The sequence below is a fragment of the Falco peregrinus genome, chromosome 1 (genome assembly GCF_023634155.1).
Source record: "Falco peregrinus isolate bFalPer1 chromosome 1, bFalPer1.pri, whole genome shotgun sequence".
NCBI classification, from domain to species: Eukaryota; Metazoa; Chordata; class Aves; order Falconiformes; family Falconidae; genus Falco; species Falco peregrinus.
In genome coordinates, this window is record NC_073721.1 from 68,283,106 (window position 1) to 68,307,463 (window position 24,358).

At 47.6% G+C, this 24,358-nt stretch overlaps 1 protein-coding gene across 2 annotated transcripts; it reads right to left on the minus strand.

The window, feature by feature from the left end:
- Positions 1-1,582: 1,582 nt before the first annotated feature.
- PAX9 (paired box 9) lies at positions 1,583-21,317 on the minus strand. 2 transcript variants are annotated; one of them, XM_027795970.2, is made up of 4 exons: positions 21,109-21,317; positions 19,598-20,224; positions 17,176-17,315; positions 1,583-2,461 (listed from the first exon to the last, which is right to left on the minus strand). In XM_027795970.2, exons 1-4 carry the CDS (start codon positions 21,110-21,112, stop codon positions 2,207-2,209), a joined length of 1,026 nt encoding a protein of 341 aa, XP_027651771.1. In that variant the 5' UTR covers positions 21,113-21,317; the 3' UTR covers positions 1,583-2,206. The 2 variants fall into 2 exon arrangements, with proteins under 2 accessions (XP_027651771.1, XP_027651770.1); XM_027795969.2 differs by having other exon boundaries at positions 17,176-17,318.
- Positions 21,318-24,358: the final 3,041 nt, after the last annotated feature.

Consider the following 24,358-nt stretch of genomic DNA (forward strand, 5'->3'; position numbering starts at 1 on the left):
TTTTTCTTATCTTTTTTTTTTCCTCCATTTTATTTTTAGCGAAGAGCTAAGTCTAGAATTAAACCAATTTCTTTTCCATGGTGTTAAGGCTCGTCTTATTTCAGCTACAACTGCATAAAGGTAGGATAATGTCTGTCACATCACGAACAGTGCAGCAGAGTGGAAGGGCACTTGTGTGTGCGTTACCTTTAGTGGTTTCAAAGAAACATTCTTTAAAAAGCGTTCTACTGAGTAACAAGGGTTTCAGCATCTCGTTAAAGCTAAACAGCTGTTGAATGCCTTTGAGGCTGAAGAATCCGGGATCACATCCGAGATGAGCTCTTTCTTTCCTTAGGTCCATAATACAATACCTGTGTTCTTTATAGAAATACGGTTCCGTTAACTATTTTTTAATGCAAAAAAGCAAAGGTGGCAGCAGCCAGTCGACTCCATCTATATTTCAGCGGATATACTGTACATAACATATGTACTGATTACTTAGATTATGAAAATTCACCCACAGCTGTCTTGGCGATGAAAGCTGGAAATACATAGAGACGTCTATATTTTAAGAGGGGACTGTATTTTACCTTCCCACTGAATGAATGTTTAATATGGTATGCAGATAGAGCAAAATTTGAAGAATGACGTTTTCTCCTCTGCTTTAACTATCTCTAGTGTAATTTAAGTTATTGCACAACATTTATAAAAAAAACAACAATATATTAATATTCTATGAAGAATATGAAATGTCACACCAGGCTTAATTTTTTTTTTCCACATTCATATTCTGAACATACCTACAGCATGGGGAAAGCATTCTGGAATAATAGTCAGAACTTTATTATTGCCCAAGGAAAACAGGTAAATTTTCAAAGATCAGAACGTTAGTTCTCTTGGGATTAAAGTTTAAAGGAAAATAACTGGCACAGAGTACTTGCCACTGGATACAGAAATGTAGAAAGGGTATCTGTTAATATTAAATAATATCTGTGTTTGTAGCACCACCACCAGTATACCTATTAGGGAATAAAAGGCTTTAGAACAACAATGTAAACTTTACCAAGAGCCATATTTTACATCCATTAAAGCAGAAATTAAAGCCAACTTCCTCTTGAAAAAGTTACAACATAACCTTGGGGCCAAAAATGCCGGACACAAGTGAGCTGACAAGGATGGTACAATTCTGTTTCTCAGTGGGTTTGTTGGCTGACACAGCTTTGTAAGCATCTCTGCACAGCTGCACACTAACGGCATCTTCCTCCACAGTTTTCAGTTTTCTTCAGATACTTTCCACTCATCTCTGCTTGTACATTTAACACGAATGTGGTGTTTCATGAATCTGGGAGGCTGGCTGTAGCTGGGGGAGAGTTACTTGGCTGGATTTCTGGCTTCAAATCTTCTGCTACAGAGATAACTGCATTTCATGAGGTGTTGAATCCTCCACTGTAGGCACAAAAATGTGATGAAAAAAAAACTTACCTAAACCTTACCACCTGAGGCTATCACCCCACCATGCAAAGACAGAGAAAATAGCTAGAAAGTCACATTTTTAACTTAAAAAAAAAAAAAAAGTAGAAATAAAGAAATAAATGTACTGGAAGGTGAAAACAAATGCTGTCAAAAGCCTATATTTACAAATGGATAAAAACACAAAGGTACTACTACTGCCTGAGGATGGTGACATGCCAGAAGCATCTGAGAGCCACCTATTGCCTTGATTCTATATTTGATTACCAAAACCCAACAAAACAACCAAAAAGTGATCTCTGAATAGCAGTGGATTGTATAACCTCATCGGTGAAAAGGTTGTTCTCTAGGCAATCGGCAAACGCCTCCCATTTAGCCACCTTTGCTGATTCAAGGCATAGCAGAATTTTCTGTGGTGATTTTTCTTTATTGATCTTTACACAAAACTTAGTAACAATTGCACATTTAGAAAGTCTGTGATGATTAAGAATAAATACGTGTGGTTTGACCAGGAGAGAGTGGAACAAGGCTCCATGAGCCCTTTGAGGGACACAAGGTCTTTACTTAAAGAGTGCAACACCACACTTCTCTCAGTTTCTGATGTTGTCTTCAGCGCTTTCAATCCCAACAGCCTTATGGGAGACAAGTCATGAGGAGAAATGCCAGTTATGGCCGGCACAAAGAGAGCAGTCCGGGAGCCGGGCTCGGGGGGGTGACCAGCCAGCGGGCTCGTGGTGGTCCTGGGCGGGCTCCTGCATCAGAGTGCCGAGGCTGTGACCGAGTGGCTGCCCTCCCTGGCCGTCTGCATGCCCTTGAATGCCAGCGAGGCGGGGATGTCGCAGCTGTGAGGGGACAGCGGGGTGCCTCCAGCGTGCTGCCAGCCATGGCTCGCCATGTAGCTGGATGGGGCGGCGCTGTATGTCATGTAAGGTGACACTTGGGCTGGTGTGGCATAGGGAGGCATGGCTGGCGCTGACACAAAACTGCTGACGGCCGGGAGGCCGTTGGGTGCCTGAAAGGAAAGGGAAAAATGTTTCTAAGAGAGTAAGACACAGCGGAGCTGCCATAAAGAAACTGCCCTCAGATGCTGCTGGGGCTTTATACAAGAGCCGGGGCTGGTGGGGACACCCAGAGAGACTCCATAGCCACGCTGGGTTTCAGGGGCACAGTGGCCCCCTTGTGCTTTGCTTTTGAGACCCGTGCCAGCCCTGCACACCTCTCCCAGCAGCCTGTCCCAGCCAGGGACCAGCAACAGGCGTTTAGGGATCACACAGTGGGAGCAGGGCAAGAACCGCTGAGCCCCTGCATGCCCCTCCGCCTTCCCACCAGCTGCTGTTCACAGACTCCTTAAGCCCACGTTGCACCTAATCATTACATTTGAGAGCTACTGGAGGTATTTGTGGTGAGTTTGTCCCATCTCTTTTGCTGAGCACCTTCATCCTCTTGGCAATGGGTCCCATGGGTGGGAGCAGATGGGCTGTAACATTTATCCATCTTTCCCAAATCTCACATGCGGTGTCGGTTGTGGAGGCCAGGCCCTGGCAGGTGGTGCTGTCACAGTTTAACCTGGGTGTGCAGCGACCACAGCCATTCCAGTGACAAGAGAGAGGGAGCCATACCAGCGCCTCACCTACCCCAGCCCCGGAGCAGGGTGGGCTCAGCCCTGAGCTGCAGTGGGCAGGCGCGGGCACAGATCCTGAAGCAACATTCCCTGGAGCAGAGAGGTAACAAGCAGCTGGGGGAGGTGGGAACATCTGAAACTCTTGGGTAACTGTTTGCTCAGAGCATGAGTCAGAGCTATAGTATTATTATTACTATTGATGATGTCTTTTAAAAATCTGTTTTCTAGGTACTTTGGATATAACCTTGCAAATGTTCTTTGCTCACAGCTTCTCCTGGTTTCAATAGGGCTTCTGTGCACAAAACAATTGCAGGGCTGGGTTCTTTCCTGCAAGCTATTTTCCTAGGTCCTTCCATAGGCTGGGGAGAAGGGTTTCTATTTAAATAGAGAAGGGAGAGTCCTTCAGGCTGCCACAGTAGGATTTCACAATGAATGACTCCTTATTTAAATAAAAAGTCGTTGGTGGTTTATTTCACACCCTGTAAATGCTTCTTCAGCAGAACAGGTACAAACCAAGATCATTCATCTTGCTTAATTTTTGATTTGTATAGTGTTTATGTTTTAAGAATTGGGACGGTATTTTTTCACAGAAGCATTTCTTATCTGAATATGAAAGAACAGGTATCAATTCAACAAATCATATAGTATCTCCCATTTTTAATCATCTGGTAGCACCAAACCCAACCTAGATAGTGCAGAGTTAAGAAATGAAACAGGCTCTTGTTTCTGCTAAAGCTTCACACGATGTTAACATTTTGCTTGTTCAGTTCCTGTCTGCATTGCACCTGCTTTTATTTCCAGTATTTACCTCCATAAATGGCACTGGCCTGGTTTCAGGCTCATGAGTTTCCTACCAGTGTAACTCACAGTTCCCCTGGCTGGACTATCCTCTCATTGCCACTTGGGAAACCAAGCCATAATCCTGCTGGAGTCAATATAAATGTGTACAATGATCTAAAACAGCAGGAGACAGTGACAGGATACCAGGCACAAGCCTCCAATAGGTGTATTAATTAGTACAAAACATACAGCTGCAGCAGCAACATAATTGTCATTCCAAATCCATAAACACTTTGTTGAAGCTGAACTTGCCTTATTCTTTTGAAAATCCAAATATGTGACCTGACCTTCAACTCCAATTACACGTCCCCTACTGTGTCTCAGAATTACACTTTAGCCTCAGCTCTAAATATCAGCATTTGCAACAATACTAATTAATACAAACCTTCAAATAATTGCACTGTAAATTAGTACACTTCTTAAATCACATGGAAAATTATTTCACTGACTTTACTGGAAAGTAAAAGTGTGACAGGCCCTAAAAAGCTGCTGTTCTCCAAGCTGCCTGCCTCTTCCAATGTATAAAGTGCTTTTCAGAAGAACGTGAAACAAGAACAAGAACCTTTCTGGGTTTTATAACAAACAGCAACAAAAGGCTTTGCACAGAGACAGTAGAGCCATTAGAGCCAGGCTGTAGCACTGAGACATCAAAAGCCACAACCCAAAGATATCCTGCACAGCACCCAAAAGGGGTGCTGGAAGCAGGAAATACCTGTGGCAAGTCCCTGAAGAGTCTCACAGCCCTTGGGAAAGCACAAACCTCCAAGCCCTGAACCTTGGAAGAAGGGTTTTGGGCTCTGTAAGGCCACCCTGCTCCTCCAGGCTTGCCCACTCCCAAGCAGGCTGTTACCAAACAGTGGGCTCAAGGCTGTGCCTGGAAAGCCCCATTTTAAGTAGGATTCCTCACCGAGTGGTCATGTCCCATGAACCCTTGACTGTGTTTTTGAAAGGATTCCTCCTAGGCTGCAGAGGAGGTACATGTCCCTCCAGTCTCCTGTGTCATCACCGCTCCCCTCTACCATGTGTGGCTCTGGGAAAAGCCAGAGCCACCCTCTGGCACAGGGAAGAGGAAATGTTTCCCATATGCTGTACAGACTGCCATGCTGTAGGATGCTCTCCAACCACTGGCACTTCCTCTTAGACCTCTTTGGAAAAGGCAGATGCTCGAGCAGCCTCTCATCTGAGGAAGAGTAAGACTATAAATGTATCCTTCAAAGCTGTGCATAGCGCTGCATTATGCCAAGGGGAAATACCACAATGGCTGTGCCCAGCAGCCCACCATCACAGGCCAAGGGTACATGGGTGGAGAAAGGCAACTTTTGGTACTCAAGAAATCCAATGCTGTGTCCAGGCAAAAAATAGAAAAATCCCTGGAGCTGATGACTCTGTGTGTACCTGTAAATAAAAGAGGACATGGCCAGTTCTTTGGCCCTGAGGATGAGCATTGCCATGCCATACCCAGCCACGCAGCTCACTCGCTCTGTCCTGGCTTCTGCCAGGAACAGGAGGCCCTCACCCATGCAGCCTGTCGGGCAGGGTCCCCAGGCTACGCCCTGCCTGATCCCATGCTGGGGTGGTGTCTGGCCGCCTGCGAGAGGGACGAGGCTAGATCTGTGCCAGGCAATGTGCCAACAAGCCACCTTTTTGTTGGTCCATCAGTGCTCAAGCCCATGTCCTGGTCTCCTGCAGCTCCTACAGATGAGGCTGCCAGGGGCTTCTCAGCAACCAAAAGCTGATCACTTTGCACAATTTGGGGCAAGTCTGAGCTCCTGAGCAGCTCACATTAATGCGGACATTGCTGATATATATTTAATCTAATCATATATATGTTCCCCTAGTTCTATTTATCATTGTGTGGCCTTTCTCAGTATGGTCCTATGGCACAAAGTAAAATGAAAGTCTCTGAACTATAATGACTGAGGAAGCCCTCTTTTGTTACTGAATTACATTGGAGGTGCTACTTAAGTTGTTATTGATAAAGCAGACGGGACTTGACTAAGGATTCACTAGTTTTTGTAAAAGCTTAATTTAAAAGAATACCTATCCTGACTTGTAACAGACAGAAAAACCCTTTTACCCACTTCCCCTTTACGTAAATTACTTAAATACTAACAACTGTGATCACTGTTGTTTTTATAGTGTCTATTCTGAATGTGAGAAAGATCTTGCCCTCATACTGAGAGCAGGACATGGAGGCAGCTGTGCAGGGACCACCAGTTGCCACCTGTCGGAGAACACCAATGCTGGAGAGCTGTTGTCGCTGCCTCGCTGAATTTATGAGCCGTTCTTACTTCTGTTCCAGTGCTACAAAGCTTTACCACTCACAGCCATGGTGAGGTGGACACCAGTGGGTGCCTTCAGCCAAGCAGGCAGCACTGGGATGGGTAAGGACTGGCACAGCACCAAGTGTGGATCTGCCCCAGGGGAGGCTTGTGCCATACCCCAAAGCAGCCAGAGGCCTCCTCTGGACTGAATTTAAAGCTGAGGGGATAAAGAAAAACTCACCTTACATGATTTACAACTATGCTACTCAAAAAAAAAAAAAAAAAAAAATCCAAAACCTGATTTTCATCAGTGAAGGACCTGACCCAATAAGTTGCGGTTGCAAGAGATTTTACTTCTAAACAGCTTTAGATACAAAGTGTAGGTTATCAGAAGGGTTGAATCTTGTCTGTCAGTCTGGCACTTTTTACAAACATGACATTCACTTAAAATAAATGGAAGGGATTAAGTTCCATGACCCTGTATATACTGGATGAATAATTCATCCTGCAGTATTTCAATCAGAGGAAATGAACACCAAAATATAAACATTCATAATTAGGAGTGCAAGAACCCCATGGTGTTTATGGATTTTAAAAACCCTTAGAACTTGTTTTAAGTGCAGAGCTGCTTGAACCTGGTTTTTAAGTTTTATAAATATTTTTTTTCTTAATTTAAACCATTGCTTTTCAAGGGAAATCTAATTTTTAAAAGCAAACAAACAAACATGTAGTTCTATCTGAACAAGAACCTCTGCTGTGCAAGTAATAAGGGTTCCTGTTTGAAAGCCCTTACTGTCCAGCTTCTACAAAGACCAGAGAGAAACAAATGCTCTGAATTGCTGCTTCTATCAATGTTTTAAGACAACTGACAGAATAAGTACTTCCAAATTTCAGAGCTGTGTTCAAAACCTAGAACACATGACCTCCCACCAATTCGTAAATTCAGTTAAACATGTTATCGCAAAGATACCTGCAAAACGACAGTGGCTGGGTCAGGATCACAAGCTGGATCTGGTACCCTTCTGCCAAGTTACCGCTGATATAACCAGTGCCACTGAAAGGAATATCCAGGCCAGAATTCAAAGCCAAGGTGGACATAAAGTCTTGCTTTAGGTCACATAAAATGGTGCTGCTGAAACAAGCGGACTGCATGTATTTTCATCAGTGAAGGAGTTGGTTCAGTAGCTTTAACAGAGGAGATTTTTAGTTTTAGACACTTTAGGTACAATACTAACTGGAGATGGCTTTTATTGTCATCATTTTCAGTCAGTTTGAGATTTGGGACATAGAAAGGGTGGTGGATGAAAAGCAGGTCTAGAACCAAGCTTTTATGGGATTTTCTGTGGAACAAGTAATTTCCATTAGCCATTGGGACTCCTGAAAGTCAGAACAGTTCCTCTCTAAACCAGAGGTCACCACCACACACACCTTGATTTCTGTTTTGAAGGTTATGCTGGTACAATATGTCACACAGCTTCAGCTTCCCCTCTCCTGCATGGAAAGGAGAGACAGGGCACAAGCTCCTGAACAAACTTCCCAATCAATCCACGTCAGCCAAACTGCCTGGCTTTTTGGGGGTTTTTTTCTTCCCCTGCCTTGGACATGTTAATATCAGAGAAATACACAAGCTAGATTTCACTTTCAGACATCATGGTATAAATCCAAATTCTATATTGTAATTAATTGATATTATTTTGTTTTATTTCACCCCCTTCTCTACTATTCCTTCTCTGCCTTTTGCTTGCTAGATATGTGTTCTCTCAGCCTCAAAATGAGACCTTGTCCTGTGATCCCTTCCCACGTGGCTTCTAAATGTTTCAAAAAATAACCCAGAATCATAGCATTCAAAATCACAGGCCTGCATTTATGTTCGTTATCATTAATAGCAATAATGCAAATTATCTCATTTCAGGTTTACGTGTATACAAACAAGAGCAGATTTGATGCTGCAGGTAGATGCTAAAGTAAGTGTCTGAAAGAACATGAATGATTCTTGTTTTAAAAGTAATTATTTCCAATTATTTGAATCACTTGCCTGTAATTGTTACAATCTTTTTGTTAAATAGATAATTTATTGCATAGACTAAGAAAGTATGTTTTGTAGAAGTATTCTAAAGGTCCATGAAAAAAAAGTGTTTCTGGAGAAACAACATAGGCTTCAAGCTCAAGTTAGCTAATTCATGAGCCCTGATGAGCTTGGACAGTGATCCAGCCCCAACTCCCCTGCCGGAATCAGCAGTTCAGCCTGCGTCGAGACCTGGGCAACACACCTCTAGTGAATGAGGTTGCTGTTTCATTTGCATTTCTCAGATCTAACACTGACTTGATGGAACAAATCCTTCCTGCCCTTGGATCAGCTAGCTCAGCGCACTGCCTTGATCCTCCAGCACAGAGCTTTTCCCCGAGAGCAAACGAAACAAATCTGCCGAGGTATCACAGCCGCCTCAGAACAGCCGCTCCCCAGCCAAGTGGAGGACTGGCAGCAGCATTAGCCACAGGGGCGCTGCTGTAGCCCCACGGACAGGCATCCTCCCACCCCTCATTTTTCACAATGAAAAACTTAAAATAATTTCTGGAAACGCTGGGTCTTTTCCGATGTCCTGAAAACACAGTCACAAAGTAGCTACTGGAGAAATAATTTTTCCACAGCAAAGGAAAAGCATAGCAGGGAGCAGAGCTGAATATCTAGTCCTTCAATCAGAAGAGCAAATTACCTTAAAAACCCAGAGGATAGCTCGTGTTCTTAGTGACGTGCACATAATCAGTCAAAAAGGTTATGGTAACAACACTAGGAGCAATCAAACACAAACTGCAAACATAAAGGAAGCAAACATGCTAAATCTCCCTTTTTAATTGGAGGTTAAATATGATTTATAAATCAAACCAACATACAGGATCCCAAGGGAAGAGTAAACAAATTTTCCAAGTAAAACATTAGCAGCAGGCCTGTAATGGAAATCTCATTTAGGAAAATGGCATTACCTAAAGATGTAATGCATCTATGTTTCTTTTAAAGTTTTAAAATTAATAACCTTAAATAATATTTTGGTAAAAATTGTAGTTAACTAAATTAGGGGTGAATTCTGAAGCTGCTATTCAGTGCTATAGAGCATCATTGGGAAAAATGGCGTGATCCTACAAACACTCATTCGGATCGGTGTCCTGCTAAAATTAATGTGCCTACGCAAGTAAGTCAGAGTTACCTAAAGAAGGATTGCAAAAGTGAGTACTGAGTAAATTTATGATAACGTTTTTTATTAAAAATCTTTTTAAGAAAAATATAACAAAATTGCTAAGCTGTATGTGAATAACCTAGTTAGAGTTGACCCTGCAAATCAGGATTTGCTGTCTTTTTATAATGCTGGGGAAAAATCTTGCAAAAATCTTTTCATATTAGAGTATATATCCATGTTATTAGATGAATGAACTTATTTTACTGAACATATTCCCCCCTTTGATTTGCTATTAATTTCACCGTAAGCAAAAGAAAATAAAACTGACTGAAAAAATTAGGACTGTCATTAAATAATTTAGACATCCAAAAATTCTTGAACAGAAGGGGAAATATTTTGTAGGTAGGTTATTACTTTAAAACATATGCCTTTATTTTCAAGAAAGACTGAACAGCGGTAATACATTGGGATTGAGGAGCTTTTAAAATAACACATGGGCAAGGGCTTTACAGTTGGCCTGTTGCTCAGCTGAGCTGGGTTGAATCCCAGAAGACTGAGCTTTGAAAAATGGAAAAAGACCTTTCAGGAATGGGGAATTACAGTATTTCTCTTTCACTGTAAGTCGTATGAAGCAATGCTGGTATTCTGGTTGAAGTCACAATTAAAACAGAGTTATTTGCATGCTTGAGTGCTTTAAGATTCCAAAATAATTAGCTACCCAATCCTACACAGTGTCTCTTACAAAGATGTCATTTTCTTTATAGTTATTTCTCCCGTTACTAAATTCAATGCATTACAATGTACTGCATGAGAAAATCATGCTACTTCCTTCTGAAATAGTGTTCATTCCCTTAATAATGAGCAGATCCCATTGCCCACATTTAATGTGCTTTTTTATTAACTTAAAGTTGTTTCCTTTACTTATAGACGTCCCCAGCTGCACTGAATAACACAGAAATCAGATAATATCAATTGAGTGTTTTAACTATAGTTGCGACATGCATCAAGATCACTCTTAATTATATTTTCTTATCAAATTTTAAATCTTGGCCTCTTCAGGGAAATAAAAACCTGGTTTTGGAAATACGTATGTACACACCATCACCAATCCCTTCCTAAAGGAGCCAGGGGCATTTTATGTCTTTTCCAAAACAAACTACAGCAGAAACAAAAGAAAGGGGGGAAAAAAAAATCTTTCTCAGAGGCTGAGGAATCCACTACAAAAACAACAGAGAAAGGAGAGGTAGGAGGAAAAGGCACAATGGAGACAAGGCTGACGGAGGTTGTTGTAAAACCTAAGCGCCCTCTGAGGGGAAAGGGGGGAGCAAGGGTTTCCAGTGCTGCTTCAGAAGAGGGATGGGTTTACAGGGTTTTCACAGTGAAGTGAGATCTACCACATACAGCACACCAAGCACACACCACTAAGTCCACCTAAAATGTCTCCCAAACGTAGATTATCATGCAAAGTCTGTACTTCACTGAATGATTGCTTTCCATTCATACTCCAGTTTAGGGAGCACGACATTAATGGAAGTCACCGCCTTCCCAGTGAAGGTGCTGGATCTTGGGATATATTCTGTTATTTAACAAACCTCAAAACGAGACTGCCTCAAAGTGGAGTGAAAACAAATTCTGTTTGCTGTGAGCACAAACCTTGACTTTAATGACAAGGACCCAACCTGAGTCTCCCTTAGACAGATACACTGGCCTCATGAGATGACAGCTCAGAAAAAAATCATGCCATATCAGCAAACTCCCTTGAGCAGGAACTAATAACAGACTCACATAGTTTCACAACAGATTTGCACAATAATTCACCCTTAGTATTTTGGCAAAACCTGCAGTCAGGTAGGGCACACATAGATGTTAAACAAGCCGATACAGTGGAAGGAATAAACATTTGTTCTTTCCATGCTGATGGTTAAAACTGTGATGTAGTAGCAAAAGGTTTTATGAAAAATGCTTTCTCAATCTATTTAACAATATATCGTAATTTCAGTGTGGTGTTATTTAAATGAAACTGATGTTGGAAGAAGGAGACTTAGGGATGCAGAGGCGTCAAAGGGATTCTTGATGGCTAGAAGCTAGGCAAATATGGGGGCAAACTGGTAACGTCCCCACTTTGGCCTCTTCAGGGAGAGCCAAAACAGCGGCCCCCTTTGCCTAATAAACCTCTGATGCTGCAGAGGCGGCTACTTGGAAGCTGGTAAAGAGTGAAATCACAGCCCATCAAATATTGAACGCCTGTGGTCGTTATGGCTAGGTACGCAGGCAATTCCAAAGAGCTGATAAATTGCCACAGCAGACAAATTCAAACACACCATCCAGAAGACTGAACAGATCAAGTCCTATCTAATCCCCCTGCCCCTGGCACTCTGCTCCTTGGCTGTGATACCTATTTCCCACCACTCTCACTTTTCAGTCCCTGGTCCTCTTTGTCGTGGCAGAGCTCCTGGTGGGTTGGGGCCCTTTGAGCAGAGGGTGCTCAGAGTGCAGTTTGCATGTCATGATACCATTCACTCACCTCTCTGACTTTCTTTATTAGTTTCATCCGGGTGGAGTGCCCTGAAGCCATGTGGGTTGGTGGGCAGGGCACTGTGTTTTGGCCGTGGAAGCAGGTGGCCAGTAAGAGGCAGGTCTCACAAATGGGGTTCGAATGGGGTGCCATCCAGATCACCTGGGAAGGAATCGGGTGCATGTAGTGGGATCAGCTCATGCCCCTCACCCACAACATGCAATGACATGGATGCCTAGACCTCGAGCAAGCGACCTTAGTGACAGTATTTGAGTAGCAGGCACTGGTCTGGAGATCCTAACGAGAGCAACACAGAACCAGACAGTCTCCAAGCCAAGGTCTGAACCTCTGCACCAGACAGGAGCTCTGCTAACAATTCTGCTAGGCACCACGGCAAGGAAACAAAAAAGCACCTCTCCTCAACGCATTTCCCACCCCCGCCCTGGGTATGAGTGGTGAGCAGGCGGTCCAGACCTTTATCATTGACGGATTTTGCACAGACCCATAGCAGGAATCCAACCACCTGAATCCTGAGTTAGAATACAAGATGCCAAATAAGAAATCTGCGAATTAATTTTCAATAAATAATCTGTCATGTAATTGGCCATAACATTTAAGGTTATATTTTCATCTTCTCTCAAAAGAAATTACCATATGTTGTGGGTTCTAAGCACTGCAGATAAAAACAATTACAGATGCTTTGACTATTGCATATACAGTTCATTGTTCATCTACAATCAAAGATCAGGAACTAAATGTTTACATTGCCTACATTTTCTGCACAAATAATTGTCCAGAATTGCACCCACAAGTATTTGCAATCATTTGCCCTAAAATGGAGCCTTCCCTTTATGTGCTGACAGCACACGGTGCTCATGACCCATCAGAACGCAACCAAAGGACGCGGAGTGCTTTCGCAGCAGAGCCCAAAACTCAAGCCACCAACAGCTGATGAAGTTCAGCTAAGACAGAGGTGAAGTGGTGGCTGCTTTTGGGGTCTGCTCAGTATGTCAGAGGAAGACTTCACTCAAACCATAGTCACAAGCCCTTCTGAATTAGGAGTGTTTTCAGCAACACTGGTAGGATTGGGATCAGGCCTCTGGACAGCGTACCCTTTCCAAGAGCAAGCCTGCACTAACCACTTGCTCTCAGACCCCCCAGTTACAAGCTTTTTCCCGTTAATGAGTATCAGCTCCCTTTGGCGATGCACACATCTGCTTCCTGCAATGCAAGCAGCAAATAATTCTGAAAAGAAAAAATATTTCCAAAGCTATTTGCCTCTCAACAAATCATACAGACATACGTCAGATCTTCTGCTTTTTCATACATGTGTAAATCCAAACCACAATTTTTCAGTTTGCATGTCAGTGACTTTAGCCCAGAAAGTCACAAGCATCAGATGTCTGAAAACTGCATTTTAAATATGATACATATTTATTACATGCTTTCATTTCAAATGCAAGGTACAAATAGTTTTGTATTTCAGTGATTTCAGCCTTTTTTTCCTTAATACAGCTGCCAGTAGAAGCTGTGCAATGCATAAAGTACTCAGAATATTCATCCTTTGTATTAATAATATAATTATCTGTAGAAGCCATGCCCCCACTGCCATGCTGAATTTGTCTCTCCCTATTAAATACTGCAATATAATGAGCTCTGTATGAAATGTGTATGACCTAAAAGCTCTCAGAAAAATCTATTTTCCTTTTCAGTTTCTCTGATTCACAGTCACTCTGTTTGCAAAGCTCTATGACAAATTTGTGAATATGATGCACCAGGAATATATAACGCAATTGCTTATGTATAAGTGACAACTTGGGACATCAGGTAATTCAAAAATGAATAGGAACTTAACAAGGCATCTTTGTGATTTCCTCGGGAACATTTGGTACAGAATCCCAGTCTGCCAGTCAGAGCTTTCAACTCCCCAAACCCAAATACCGAACGATGTCGCAAACAAAGGCCCCAGAGACACCAGGAAATCCATAATACTCCAAGTGAAAAATGTTCTACATCCAGAGGTTCAGTTTCATGTTAAATGAGCGTGACTGCATATTGCTGAGGCAAAAACGTGAAATCTTCCTGCCTTTTTTGTGGAGCCCTTTCCTAGGTGAATTCCCTGATGTGTGAGGCAAGGGGTGAAATGCAGCCGTTCGAACCCATCAAAGTGATCAGCCTTGCCTGCCGGCTGACAAGGCTGTGAGGTCACTAGTTTTGCCTAAAAAAAGCCTACAGGATCCCCTGTGTTAAAACAAACGGATGTCATTTAAAAGGAGGGATCAAAATAACATCTTTTAAAAGCACAGAAAACCTTGTTCATTGGGCTCAGTTTTTCTAGTCTTCCCCATGCAAAGCGAGTTTCCAGGGGATTTCTTGAGAAGTAAAATATTATCTTCCATAATTAAGGCTGGGGAACAAGTCCTTCGCTCCCTAGTAGCTATGCCACTATTTGCAAGCTGTGGATAGGTGAACCTTGAATGTTACTGATGCTTAAAATGTAGAGCTGCTATATGTTGGAAACGGCAGAATTCCCTATCACTCACACAAAATCCTTTGTTAATGTGCTTCAGAGCACATTCCCTCTGCTCCTGTTGTGTAATTGGAAAGCCTAAGTAAAACACGCACGCTTGATTCCCTGCTGCTCTACTCCTCTTGTAGGCGCCTCTGACTTCGGTAATACAGACATAAAACTGGAATATTACAGCACAGTCGCTTCTCTTCTCTGGGGGAAATCTGCTGGCTGCCTCCTTAAGACCCAGCTTTTGTAATGAGCTTTGACCAAAGGAGATGAGGAAAATAGCATTTACCCCGGAGCCCAAGGACAGAGCCTATTTCACCGTAGTCCTTCTGGCGTATAAATTGTGACAGTGGCTTCCCCGTTTTTCCACCGTTCCAGATACCCCTTTGCTAGATTCACACAAATGAACCAATGTTCTCTCTTGTCTCCTGCTCATCTGTTTACACCCAAAGCGGTGCACACTGTAGAAGACTATAAAAAGATCCAAGGAGTTCAGAGACTTCTGGTGAGACTTTACTGTCACAGACTGTCACCCCAGACAGACTCAGTGGGCTTCAGCGAATGGGCAGCTAGTCAGTGCTATGTGCAGCAAGAATTTGGTTCATAAATTCTTTTAGCACCTGGTTGGAACAAATCTTTTTGCAAAAAGAATGTTGCAAAAACTGCAAAAAAACACATTTTCACATCCTTATTAGACACAATTTTTTTCTGAATACATTCTAAAATAGCAAGGTAGTAAATTTGTGACAGATGAAACAATTAATGTACATGTGAATGAATTCTCTGGTAAGCAAGTCTGAATACTACATGAATAGACTGGTCTATACATTAGAACTTTCCAAAGCCAAATTCTATTTATCTATATTATTACAGGGAAAAGGGGGAGGGGGTGGGGAGAATCTCCTCTCTGTCTTCTTTTAATGAGCAGGGTCCTGAAAATGACCTTTTGGATAAATACTTTTTAGCTTTTCTGCCCTTTTAAACTCTCTGGACAATGTATTTTGATAAATTAATTCCATTTTATTAATAGCAATTTGCTCCATTTTTAAATAGCGAGTATGTTTAAATTACATTTCTCAGGTGATCTGTCAGGTTGAACAAAACTTGACGACTGGTAATGACAGTAGAACAGCGATATATAATGAAGATGAAAGCATAAATACTGAAAGAGTGAAAAAAGATAAAAAATAGTTTCCAACACCAGCATTGAAAATAACCCAATTTACGTAACATTGTTCCTCAACACATCTGTTGAGGCAAATGAGATTCCAACAGAGGCAAGTGGTTTATAGCTTGGGAGCCTGATCCTGCAAATATTTCAGCAGAACCGTGTGAAGAAGGCCCAGGCTGGAAAATAAGACAAGTCAGCCGCAGCACAGCTGTTCTTAACAGAATAATGACAAGCTATTTCCATCATTTTTAGTAAGACCGCTAACACTTTGTTTTGTTTTGTTTTTAAAGAAAATTGTGGATGGATGAATATTAACTCTAAATCTAACTATCTTTAACCATACACGTAATCCTATCCTACAGTGCACGTTATTTGCATTATGCAATGAACAGAATAATAATGGGTTAATAGAAAAATGTAACACGAAATAAACAGGATAGCTTTAAGGGTGGCATACTGTTTGCAAGGCAATATATGTAATAAAGTGGTGGTTCGCTTTTGGGGCCTACAGTACTTCCCACTCTGCCTCATCCGCCTCTTTGCAAGCATCCCCGCCGTTCGTGCTCCGCATCTTGAATTCGAAAGGGTCTGATCCTGCTACTCTCAGCACCGAATACGAGCTACAACAGTCTCCTCGACATGGAATCCAAGACCAGACACAGAACTCGAAAGCTGTGTCCAAACCCTCTGTCTCTGAATGGGAACACGCTAAACACGAGCCCGCGGTTTTTCCTCGACTTCGTTATAAGTCTAACAAGCGAGTGTCCGGGAAGTCAGTGCAGCTGGGAAACCTCTGATACCTTCTGAAATGTTTCCATCGCACGGGAAAAAAAAAAAAAAAAAGTTTTCAAAACCTGTGCTTTCCCAACGAGTAACAGTTGAGCCTTTTATAGCTTTTCTCCTGGCATGGGATTTGATTAGCAAGTACAAAGATTTAGACAGAGATTTATTAAGTAACAGTTATATTGTGTTGTAATTAAAACGTAGGAAATTCGCCGTCTACTTAAGCGTTTAAAAATGCTTAATGTAGGAAGCAATTACACCTCATTTTCAAATTATTCCCCTGCCTACAGAGCACGCTGCGGAGCGGGCAGAAGGCGGCTCTCGGGGCGGCGGCGGGACGTGCCCGCTGACACGGCACGGCACGGCACGGCACGGCACGGAACGGCACGGGGGTCGGGGCCGGGCCGGGGGCAGCGCCCCGGGGGGCGGCGCGGCGGGGGCCGGGCGCCGGGCGGCTCGGCGGGCGGGCGGCCGGCGGCGGCGATTCTCGGGTGTCTGCTGGGCGGGCTGTGCCGCGGCGGCGGGGGGCAGCGCCGAGAGCCCGGGGCGGCCGGGGTCGCCCCGCCGGCAGCCTCTGGGCCAGCAGAAAGGCGGGGGAGGGGGGGGCTACCGGGGGGGCTGCGGCGGCTGTGCCGAGGGGGGGAGCGGAGAGGGGAGCAGAGCAAGGAGCCGGGCTCTGTCCCGACGTGGCCTGTCTTGGCGGACCCGATGGCAAACCAAAACCGAGGAGACGCCGGCACCGGCTGCAGCCCGGGAGCGGCGGCCCGGGGCGGGGGCCGCAAGCCCGGGGCCGAGCTCAGGGACCCTGCGCATCACCGCCCTCCCGCCCCCCGCGCTTTACCTGGCTGTACTTGGCCTCCTGCTCCAGAGAGCTCTTCTCCAGCCCGTTGACGGCGTGTTGGGCCGGGGGGGGGAAGCTGTTTCGGCCCAGGCTGCTCCATTCCTCCACCTTGGGGCTGGGGTAAGGCGAGGTGTCGCTCACTGCTGGGAAAGACGGAGGGAAGGGGGGGTTAGAGACAGGGGCCGGGATGCGGAGCGCTTTGCTCCAGGCTGGGGACGGCTCCCTGACCCCACGGGCCGCGGTGCGTGGGGCAGAGCTATGGGGAAGCTTGTCCCGAGCCCGCTCCACCTTCGCTGAGCCTCCCGACAGCCCCTGGAAAAGGTGATCCCAGGGGGAGAAGGGAGTCGGGTCCCTCCGTGCAGCTGATGGCGGCGATCGCCAGCCGAGCCCGGAGCTGGCCGAGTCTTTCCTCCCTGCGTCCCCCACACTGGCGGGACGGCACTTGTCCCCCGGGGTGTCCGAAGGGGATTTACGGGAATCGCCTCCTCTGTGCGTGTGTGTGCGAGTCCGAGGACAAACGATACCCCCTGTTAGAAATAACGCTGACGCGGCTGCAGATGAACCGGGATCCAAACAAATTTGGGAAGAAAAAAAACACAGGAAAGCAAAACAAACAAAACACAAAAAGACATTAAAAAAAAAAAGGAAAAGGAAAAGAAAATAAAAGGAAAAGGAAAATAAAAGGGGGATAAAAGGGGGAAGGGGAGAGAGAAGTCCTGTTATTTACACGCGCATCAACCGCGGCACGGGAATACCGGGCTGTTTGCAGACGGGCACGTTCGCCGGGCCCCGCTGGGGACCCCCGGGGGCACAGGGCTCCCTCGAGCCCCGCCACCGGCCCAGCGGAGCCTGCGGGCCCGCCGTGGGAGCGGGCTCCCCCGCACACCCCGCTCGGCCCCTCGCCGAGGCTGGGGGAAGGCACAAATCTGAAGTTGTCTTAAGAAATTGAGCTCTCTCGGTGAGCGCCCTTTTCTGCTGATCTCACACTTTCCCATGAATAGGGGCTTCCTTTCCGTGTCAGCAAGGTCAGTTTATCCTATAAATCAAGGGCGAGCAGCCCCCATCTGCGGCATCGGCCGCTCGGCAGCCCCGGCGCTCTGCTGGGAAGGGGAGGAGGGAGGTTTTACATGCAGAAAGATGTGTGCCGTGCCGAGGGGGACGGGGCAGATACCGAGGCACCAGGCAGGACCGTCGGAGGCCTGCCTGCCTGCCAATGTGGTGTTAATAAAGGAGGAACTCACTAAAAAAAAAAAAAAAAAAAGCTCCATTTCTCATGTGATTGTAATGTTTGTAATGTTCTCATTCTTTTTAATGTTCGTTGCCAACACTACCTCTCCCCGGCACAGAGCAGAGGTTGCCAGGCGTGTATTTGTTGAAGTCCACTCAGAAACACATTTGTTTGTGCCAGTGTGGGCTGAGGATAAAGTTTATATCGTGAAGCAGAGGGCGAAGAAGGACCAAACTTTTGTATTTTTGTATGTATGAATATAAATAAAAGATATTTGTGTGCGTGTGTTTTGCTTGAAAAAAAAAACATACCACTTTTTTGAGAGCAGAAAAAGGAAATTATTCTGCATTGCCTAAAGGATCAATTTGCAGTTGAAGTGTTGCTGGAACCGGATTGTTGCCGCTAAAAACGCAATGAAAACAGAAATCACGGGGCCCCCCTCCGCTAATTGGGGAGGGAAGAGTGGGACACAGACATCGCTGTAGGCAAAGGTTATTTTAGACTGCTGTTTTAACCACTTTCACTGTTAGTTCACCGGCAGAGACCGAAATGGAAAAAACGTCCCTTTCTTTGCGGCAAAGCGTAGCGAGCGGCTGGGAGACGCTACGCAGTTTCCAGGCAGAGGAACAGAAAGAAGGTGGAAGGGGCAAGAGAAGCAAGTCTCGGGGGCTGGGTTTTCCTGGACCACCGCTTCGGAGGAAAACACAGCATCAGAATGCAAGCAATTAGGTGACATTTGAACTTCCTGCCGGAGCAAATTTGGTCTGATTGCGAAAACTAGAGAAAATGGACTTCTCGGTAACGCCAAGGCGGCGCCTGTGACTGGAGGGCGGCAGCGAGCCTTGGCCGGGGCCGGGGCTGGGGCCGGGACTGATCGCGGGGCCGGGGCCGCCGCACCCCGGGCCGCTCTTGCCGGCCGAGGGCGCAACTGCTCGGGTCGCAGCGGCAGCGGGGACGGCCGGTATGTACCGTTGGCCGGACCCCCCGCAGACCACCACCCCGGGACCTCCGGTCTGCCCGAGTCCCGACGCGCATCCTCCGGTAAGCTGGGGCTGGGGACAACGCGAGAGGCTTGCCGAGGCAAACCACCGAACCTCCTCCCGACCTTCGGCCAGGAAGGAGCCCAGGAGCAGGGGACCGAAAGGCTCTGGTCCTGCCTGGCTGCCGCTGCGGCCCCGGGTTCCCCCTCCTCACCTTGATCTGTGATGGACCGGATCCCCAGGATGTCCGTCACCGAGTGGGAGGACGGCCACGTCCTGGGCATGGCCATGGTGCTGGGGATCGCTGGCACCCCGGGAGGGGTGGGCACCTTGGCTCCCGCAGCAGCGATGGGGCTGGGGTAGGAGTAGATGTGGTTGTAGGGCAGAGCAGGCTGTGGGGGCGGCTGGTGCTGCTTGTAGGACTCGTAGTGACTTTGCTGAGACAGGTTCCCGATTTTGTTCCGGAGGATGCGGCTGATGGAGCTGACCGACGGCACGTTGTACTTGTCACACACGCCATCGGCCAGCAGGCGATCCCGGATCTCCCAGGCGAAGATGCCCGGATCCCTTTGTTTGTAGGTCCGGATATGTTTTACCACCGTGGGGGTGGTGACCCGAGGCTTGCTGCCCCCGATAGCCCCCGGTAGGATGGAGCCTGTCTCGTTGTAGCGGGCCAGGATTTTGCTGACACAGCCGTGGGAAACGCGGAGCTGCCGGCTGATGTCACACGGTCTGATACCCAGTTGCGCCAGTTCCACAATCCGCAGCCTGATGGCATTGGGCAGGGGTCTCCCGTTGACAAACACCCCCCCGAGCTGGTTCACTTCCCCGAAGGCAGGTTCTGCAAGCAAAGGCACAAACACACCCGTCGGACACGGCAAACGGCTCAGAAGAGGGCGTCTGAGCTGCTCCCCATCACAAGGCAGATGTCACAGCTCGGGGACCCCGCGGCCACTCCACACATGCTTCTTTATAATAGCGCGGTGCCCCCAAAATTGGGGAAAAAAAAAAAAAAAGAGAAAGAAAGAAAAAGAGCAAGGGGAGGGGGCGGGAGGAAGAGAGGAAAAAGAGAAAAAAAAAAGAAATAAAAACCCTGGCAACAAATGTCGGAGCTCTCTGGACTGTGCATCAAGCATATTCCAAAAAAGCACATACCAGAGATGCAAAACGAGATCGCCCCAGCAGACAAGTCAGCTTTATTGCCACAGGAAAAAGGAAAACGGAGAAGACAAAAAGAAAAGAAAAATATTTTCGGAGACGTGGGGGAGGGGGAGGAAGGGGAAAAAAAGTAGTTGAGGAAATTCTTTTACATCTTGGGAGAGGCAGGGGCAACGCGGTGCTTCTGAGTGGGGACTAACTTTTTAAAGACCGTTTCTGGTGCTGTTAGCGCCTCTCGCTTAACAGCACAATTACACCGGGCTGTAAACCAGACGTGCTAAAACGTTAACTGCGAAGATCGGTGTCAGGAATAATATACAACGTGCCACAGGCTCCGGCCATTCGCTCGGCTGCGATCCTGCCTCGCACTCGCCTAATAACATTAATAACAAACCGAGCCGTCATTAGCTTTCTCTTTTCTCTGCTCCTGACCCTTAACGTGTTCTTACAACTTGTAGGAACACGAGCAAAGTCAATAAGGGAGCTGCGGCGGCGGCACATGACGGCCAACGGGTGCTCCCCCTCTCTTGACAGCACTTGAACCCTCCTGCAGCGCCCAGCACTTACCCATTCCTCTGAGCAGGACACCGCTGGGGCTGCCCTAAATCCCAGGCGGACACCTATGCCCAGAGCCAGGCTCCCGGCCTCCCGCGCTCCCGGCCGCACTAGCCCCCGCGGCTCTCTGATCTCCACCGCGGAGGCAGCAGGGGCGTGAGGGGAAAAGGGCTACAAGGAAATCTGCTTCCCGGCGAGAGAGCCTTGACTTCTGCATTTCAACCTCAGGGCACCGTGGGCAGGGCTGGGCTGGGCAGGGCGCCGCAGCCCACCGCTCCCCCGAGCCCGCCCCCGGGGGCGGCCCCAGCGCCCAGCCGCCCGCCTAATGGCCGGGGGAGATGACGGACAGCGCGGTGCTGGCGGCCCTTCCGCTCTCCCTCGCCGGCGTGCTCGGCACCTGGGTCCCCGCCACAATGGAAATGGCCATTTCCTACCTGCCCGGCGGTAAGTTGCGCGGGAAGCGCAGTTAACGCCGGGGCGGCGCTGAGCGCGGCTGGCGCTGGCAGGGCATCGCTCGGCGGGGGGGCCGGGGCGGGCGGGCACGCAGCCCCCGCGGGGCCGGGGCGCCGTCGGCGGCCAGGCCCGGGCAGAGCAGGGCGCAGCACCCGCCACCCGCCGGGCACCGGCCGGGCTGCCGCGCCGCCCTTCCCGGCCCTTCTTCCCGGGGGAGCGGCCGGGCAGGAGCCGTCGGGGCCCGCAGAGCGGTGCCCCCCCTCCCCTGGCAGGCGCAGCGCGATGTCTTGACACAGGCGCGGGTTCCCCGCGTTGACTTTGCGGATGCGGGAGAGAAGTTCGTCCTTGTTTACGGTCGCCTTGTTGTAATAAAGCACTTTTCTCTAACGAATATTTCGCGGGTGGCGTACCAGAAGGCTGTGAACGATGGGAATTGAGTAATTTTTGGTGGAAAACACAAACCGGTCGGGAAGTCAGCTGCAGCTTCCCTTGCCCCGGGAGGACACGGGACGGGGCTGGCGGCGACCGGGCATCGAGGTGCTGATGGTCCCCGGCCATCAAAGACCGGCTCCGGTTTTTCTTTTAATCCCCACACTAAATATTGCACTGCGCTTGACTGTAAAATGTCAACTCCTCGCAGCTGATTTCAGCTTTATCAAAGACACTGCTACATATTAACAGTTAAAAGAAAAACAGACAAAGCTGGTAGGAATTAAGGTATGCGTGGGTCGCGGCGTGTTTGTGTATGTGGAAGAAGTGTTTGGTTTGGCATTAGGTGTGTGGATCCTGATCTGTGAGCTTGTGTGTGCCTCTGACATACATGCCACATACATCATGTTGCACACAGAGATCATGGGCTTCCCAATTCCAGCCAAGAATTTATCACATTTTCCTTTATTTTTGTTTTCTGAGACTCTTTTTTGTTTGTTTTGGTTAGCTAGTTTGTTTGTTTTAAATATAGTCTGGAAAATACAGGATCTGTAAATTAAATAAAACGTAAAAAGAAATAACGCGGTGACCCGAGTGCACGAAATGCGAAATTGATGTCAGTGGTGTGTATGAACACTGCATAAATATTATTGTAATTGAAATGTTTGTAAGATAGTTTTAGAAAAAAAATAAAATTAATTGCGCTAGATTTCAGAGCCTGCACATATCGCAATGAATGTGCATAGTTATGAATGACTAGGATATTGCAGGAGATCCCACAGAAATTAATGGCACGTTGCAAATGTTTTGTGGTGGGAAGAAGGCGATCGTAGTTCTTTCACAGGTATCTCTTTTATTTGATCGGAATATTCGTGGATGCTTCTGTTTCCTCCGCAGGGATTTAAAACAAACAAACAAAACCCAAACAACCCACCACCAACAATTTTTTTATAGCAGCTCTGCGGTTATTTCAGAAAAATGTGAGTTGCCCGTCCAGAATATCACACTTGTAAATTGTGATGCTTCCTCAGCCTAGAGAAAATCACCTCCGGTAAAGGGGTCTGTCCCGTCCCGTCCCCTGCCCCGTCAAGATGTCCCAAAGCGGTGGCATGCTGCGCAGGCAACACTCGCGGGCATTTGCTGAAGCCAGAATCCTTGTCGATGTTGTGAGCTGACCTGCTTTCGGTATTTCTACGGCAGGAGGCATTGAGCTAGCGGGACCCGGATCCAGCCTTAAATTAGCTTAATTATGTAGTTAAACAATGGAAGGGGGTGCGCGTCCGCGAAACATCCTATCCGCCTTCACAGCGTCCTGCTTCCCGAAGCAGAGTCCTGGAGGGACCCCCAGCAAGGCTGCCCTCCCGGCCGGCTGCTTCCCCGCCCGCCGGGCCCTGCCCGCCGCCCCGCACACGCCTCCCCCCACCTCCCGTCGCTTCAGCCCGGTGCAGCGGCGTGTGGCCGCGGGCCATCTCCGGGCGCACGGCCGGTGTCAGCCCGGCCCCGCGGCTCCCGGCCCCGCTAGACGCCCCTGCATCTCCCCCAGGGTTACTGGGATGCTCGGGCGTGACCCTGCGCTGCTCTCCCACGCTGCCGGGGCAGCTTCTCTCCCCATCTGTGCCTATTGTGTTCACGGCTGTGTCCTTTTCTCCCCCCTCCGCCGTGTCCTCCAACCTGTCTGTTCCCCCTCCTTCCCTCTCCCACCCCTCCACCCCCGAGCCCGCCTCTGATCTCCTGGATATTCGGTTTCTTTCCCTTTCTCAATGTGTGTTCCTGATGTGGTCCTGTCGGAAAAGCTCGTTTACTCTGCTCGGGTCTCCAGTGGTTTAAGGATAATGTTTATCAGAAGTGAACGTGCTCAACTTGTTTCCATTCAACTGCTGAGTGTGGGCTGAAATACCAAAGGTCACATCTACAGTGAGTCGGTAGAGGGCAGGGGGAGCCGAGAGGAATATGAAAACATTATAATATACAACAGCCTGTTGATCGCTTCTGACCTGTCTGGCAAAAAGATTAATTTTTTTCAGGTAGGAAATCATTGAGGAGTCGGAAGGGAAAGGCGGCAGGGAGAGGAGGGCGGGGGGCGCGGGGTCAGGATTTCGCCACCCGGGGCAGGGCATGCGTGGCCGGGCCGGGGGCTCGTCCCGAGGTGCAGGCCGCCCCGCCACGCACCCGCGCCCCCACCTCGGGGTCCCCGAAAGGGACCCGGGCAAGGGCCAGCCAAGGGCCGGGCTTCCCCTCCCGCCCCTTCCCCTCCGCGCCGAGGAGAGGGACCGGGCTGCTCCGTCCCGCACCGTGCTGCTGGAGCCCCGGGTGCCGGCACCCGGTGTCTCTCGGGGGTCACCGCCTCTGCCTGCCTCCCCCCGACGCCGGGGCATGGCAC